The sequence below is a fragment of the Acanthisitta chloris genome, unplaced genomic scaffold (genome assembly GCF_000695815.1).
Source record: "Acanthisitta chloris isolate BGI_N310 unplaced genomic scaffold, ASM69581v1 scaffold17350, whole genome shotgun sequence".
In the NCBI taxonomy this organism is placed as follows: domain Eukaryota; kingdom Metazoa; phylum Chordata; class Aves; order Passeriformes; family Acanthisittidae; genus Acanthisitta; species Acanthisitta chloris.
This window is the reverse complement of record NW_008653493.1, coordinates 247-5,325: the sequence shown is the minus strand read 5'-3', so window position 1 is coordinate 5,325 and position 5,079 is coordinate 247. Positions and strand designations below refer to the sequence as shown.

Genomic DNA, 5,079 nt, shown 5'->3' with positions numbered 1-5,079 from the left:
GATAAATACTAGGAAATAGTGATCAAAACAATTTGACTGTAGTTCTGCTGCTGGAATAAATAAAATATTCATGTGTTGGTCTTTCTTAGAGTGGAGCTTCTGAATCTCTAATTGATGTCTGCATGCTTTGGATGGTTAAGAAGTTATGGAACATTTAGCTATTGTGAACTTAATTTATTCTGTAAAGGTTCTTTATTAATCATTCATAGAACCGAGTTTAAAACTAGGGTAGTGTGTGCAGCTCATGATCTTTATTACATAAGTCCTCATAAATATGATATGTACAGCCAGATCCCTTTGATTTGAATGTGGATGTCTGTGTAGCAGGATGCTTAGAAAGTGACTTATTCAGAGGTTAAGGCTTTTCTTATGAATTTCTCTCTCTCCATCAGCATTAGAATTTTATTACTATTCCTGAAATGAAATGAAATGTAGAGCAGCTTGGTTTAGTGGAAGCTCTGTGCTAAGCACTGCAGTTTGTTTTGTTCAAGCCTCAATATACTCTGGGATGCAATAAAAGCAGTAAGTGCTCTTGAGACTGCTTCAGGTTTAATTCCAAATAAGAGTCAAATGCAAATTACAAAATTAATTTTTCACACATATCCCAAACACATCACTCATCTCCCTCCACTTTGCTCAACCAAAAGTCTTCATGAATCCAGAAATGCAATCAAACTCATAGTCTATGACTTTATTCTCTTGTTTTTCATCTTGATGTCTTACTGCACCAACTGGCATCTCATCTCTCTAGCCCATAGATAGATAGCAGATTTCATTAGCCATCCAGGCTGTAGCCTTGGTGTACTGATTAGTGAACCTCTAAGACTCATATTTATTTTGGCTAACAGTGTGGTTGCTTGCTTGAGGTTTACTAGTCTTTCAAAAAATTTACAGATTTTTCCTGAAAATCTATGCATATGCCTGTGTCTGCATGCATATGTACCTTTCTGCAAGACCAGAAAGGTTGGCTGATTAGTTTTACCAAGCATGGTCAGAGAGGATGTGGTGAGGGTGGCAGTTTAGTGGCAATTCCTTAAGTGCTTAGCCTTGGTGATGAACAAATACCCAAACTGCTGTGTTTTCTATGGGCAACTCTTTTTCTAAACCATCACTAGTACTAGGGGATTAAAGCAATACACTGTTTTCTGGGTAGCCATGAGTTGATGCTGTGACAGACCCATTCCCCAGTTAAAATGATCTTTGTCTCCAAATTTTGGAGAAAGTGGAATATGGTCTGGCAGAAGTAAGAGTTGTGATGTCTGAGTGGGGTTTTTTTGCTTTTGAAAAAAACTTGACTCATGCAAATTCTATTTTTATATAAATCATTGAGGGAAAATTCCAAATTCACACATTTTAAATTCCATTGGAAGAGCCACTGGTGATAAGGTATTAGTTCATCTTCTGGATTTAGTTCTTGTTTGTTCTGCTTGCATTGGCATTGCAAGAAAATGCCTTAGTCTGGGAAGACACTCTGCTTCACTTGAAGAGTCCTTCTTGTCTGAGAGGCCATACTTGTTACCTTATTCAGCTGTCATCATTGCCAAAGATGACCATGGTAATTGTGACTGAGTAGACTGAGGGTTAAACAATGAAGTTATGTCACAGCTGCAGTTTTATTCCAACTTGCAAAAAAGCTGCATCGGAAACCTATATGGCTCTAATAGTAAATCAGTAAGCTTTCTAGTAATACCCAGATTAATCCTCTAGAGCCAAAATTCAGGCTGTAATTTTATAACACATGCTAAACCTGGCATTGCCCTCTATTTCTAATTTCCTTTCAATTTGATCTTCCATGAGGTCTCTCTGAAACTAATGCACATGAAATAAAACAGCTGTCCCGATTCTCTTTCTTATCAGCACTTTTAGTCTGTCTTTTTCATCCAAGATAGGGAATTAAATATAAGATCCAATTTGACATAGAACAAGAGAAAAGCACCAAGAGAGTTTTCCTTTTAGAAACAATGTTTTTTTAGGCTGGAGGTCTTTGAAGTATGGATGCACTTTAGTATAAAAGTTGAGTGGCTGTTTTAGTAAGTGTAACACAAATTTCCATTCTATAAATGCAAAAGAGAGAGGTTAATATATGTGTGTTTGATGGAACATGGCATCTTCTTTTTTTTTTCTTTTTTTTTTTTCCAAAATTTTCTTTGAATAGTTCAGCATCTGTTTTTTGGAGAGCCACTGTCCTGTCTGCAGTCACTGCCTGGAGTACTTGCTAGGACTGAAAGCTTAGTCTTTCTGGAAGTTTTGTTGTGAATAAAACAGCTCTCTTGTGTGATTTCAGAGCACAGTTTGATCACTAGTCACTACTGCACCTAAGGCAAGGTGTGAAGGGTTTCTTTCTTTCTACACACAGGTTTTGGTATAGTAAATAGTTCGAAAGCTTTTTCCCATGCCATGTGTACGTCTCTGTGTGTGTGTGTCTGTCTTCCTGTCTGTCTTTTTCTCTCCTTTTTCAAATAAGAGGAAAGGGAGTGGGACATGATCCCACAAGTCCTGAGGGTTTGCAGTATCTGTGAGGGAGGTACTTGTATAAACATTGCATAAATGCATGTAGTCTACAAGTGGACTGAATTCAAATTGCTTCTTTATCCAACTCCATATGTTAACTTGTGAGTCCTGCAGGGACAGATGATTTCAGACTGTGGGTGGTCATCCAGGATGAGTGGCTGGGGATTGAGGGATGCCCTAAAGCAGTGTGCTGTGTGACTGTCCTGGCTACGGTTTGGCCTCTGTCTGGGACAGATCTCACCTGTTTGAATATAGAGCACTGCTTTGTATGCAGCTGTTAGCAGGCTGATGTGCCACTATTGAGGTGACAGAGAGGTTTGCAATATATCTGCCATTACCTGGAGGTTCACCGAGCAGAAACTGAGGATATTTACTGTGTAATGTAGGCAAAAAAAGTAAGGAAACAATCAGTTGATGTGCTACTGCTGTGACATTTTTAACATATTCAGCTGTTCTCTAAAATATTAACCAAACATGAATAATGCAAACTGAGGATGTTTAAAATTCAAGAACAAACACAACTTTATGTTTTACCAATTAGGTTTCAATTACATCCCATTTCCTAGGGAAAAAAAAGACATAAATTATGACTTTCTGCATTTAGTAACAATATGTACATTGCTGGCTCTGTGTGAGCATGGGAAATAAGGTGTTTACATTAAATATATTTTCACTATTATGGGAAAGAATGTTAAACCATTCTTGTTGCATCAAAAAGCATCTTAGATGGATTGATTATGCATGAGTCATTTGTGGAGGTTTTTTTCTTTGGGCACAGACGTGGTGATCAGGATTTGCTTCATGTTCAGTTTGGCTCTGGCATTGACTTAGATGGTGGTGCTATGCTAGGGTAGGTTTAAATAGATGATTTGAAGCTTACAAATGATAATAATACTGAAAAACTCACTTGTCTGTGGAGTCCCAGACCTTTTTTATGTAAGTACAGTGCCTGCACATCTGTATCTGATAAGCAAATTGTCATACATGTACACTTGATCTCTTTTCTAAAACTGTCCTTTAATCTTTACAACAGTATGAGAATACTAAATACTTACTGTCTTGGTGTCTGTATTGTACTTTAATTTAGAAGATACTTTGTTAAATACTTCAAAGACAGAAAAATTTCAGGACAATAAATTTTAGTGGTAATTTCTGGATTGAGATACTGGAATGATGTTCCTCCTTTTAAATTTGTTTTCTTTTCCCTTTATTGTTTTTTTAGTGCTGCGATCTTGGATACCATGCTAGTCTGAACAGAGCCCTAAGAACATACCTTTCTGCAGAGTATAACCTTGAAACTTCCAGGCACGAGGGCTTAGACATCATTGAAAATGCAGTTGACAGCTTGGAGCCACGAAGTGACAAGCAGAGATTCATGGAAATGTACCCCACTGCTTTTTGTCCACCCATGAAATTTGAGTTCCAGTCTCATATGGGTGATGAGGTCTGTATATTGACAAGTATCCCCACGGTGACTGTTCCTGTGTACCAGGAGAGAGAATTTATCCCCTTTTACAACGAGTTTGGTAAAAAGTGTTGTTGCTATCCAAAAGCCAGTGGATCAGCAATAACATTTTGCAGCACTGGCAGAACTATCTGTTTCTTCAAAGTTCTCATGAAAAAACTGTTGTGTGTTATTATATTTGTATTACTCATAATGTCATAGCTGTGAACTTGCTGGCAAACTTGTGCTTAGTCCAATACCAGTGTAAGATAGTGACTTTGTCTTTACTAACCTGCTTCACTCATAACAGAGTTTGTGGGTGCTGTTTGAGAGCAATTGCAGAGTTGCTCCAAATTATGCATGCTGCAATGCAGCCTTCTCCCCTTCTTCCTCCCCCATTTTATCATCAGGAGATTTCAAGCATACAAGGTACCCCAGCTGTGCCCTGTTTTAAGGGGATCCCAGCACCCTGAGCCAGAGGACCATGGCTGTGAGAATTATAAACTCGCAGTTGACCCTGATGTGAGAGATCTGCTGCTCCAGCTAGATTCCTATAAATCTATGGGGCCTGATGGGATTCATCCAAGAATACTTAAAGAGCTGGCTGCTGTCATTGTAAGGCCTCTCAGTGATTTTTCCAATGGTCTTGGGAATCTGTAGAGTCCCAGCTGACTGGAAGCTGGCTAACCTTGTCCAGATTTTCAAAAAGGACAAGAAGGATGGCCCTGGTAACTACAGGCCTGTCAGTCTCACTTCAGTGACTGGCAAAATTATGGAGAAGGTTATTCTGGGAGGTATTGAAAAACACCTGAAGGACAGCACTGTCATTGGTCACAGCCAGCATGGCTTCATGAGGGGAAAGTCCTGATTTCCTTCTATGACAAGGTAACCCACCTAGCTGATCAAGGGAACCAGTTGATGTAATCCTTTTGGATTTCAGCAAAGCTTTTGATACTCTCTCTCACAGTATCCTTCTAGACAAAATGTCCAACATACATCGGGATAAACATGTCCTTCAATGGGTGAGCAACTGGCTCACGGGTTGGGCACAAAGGGTTATGGCGAATGGGATTACATCAGGCTGGTGACCAGTCATTAGTGGGTTCTGCAGGGCTCCATCTTAG

At 39.1% G+C, this 5,079-nt stretch overlaps 1 protein-coding gene across 1 annotated transcript in view; it reads left to right on the top strand.

The window, feature by feature from the left end:
* The window catches only part of LOC103808581 (SLIT-ROBO Rho GTPase-activating protein 1-like), a gene marked incomplete at its 3' end in the record, with an annotated part of 15,994 nt that extends 11,957 nt beyond the window's left edge, over positions 1 to 4,037 (top strand). The window contains exon 5 of the mRNA XM_009081375.1: positions 3,734 to 4,037. Within this exon, the coding sequence (XP_009079623.1) occupies positions 3,734 to 4,037 (304 nt within the window). The remainder of the gene's footprint in view (positions 1 to 3,733) is intronic.
* Positions 4,038 to 5,079: the final 1,042 nt, after the last annotated feature.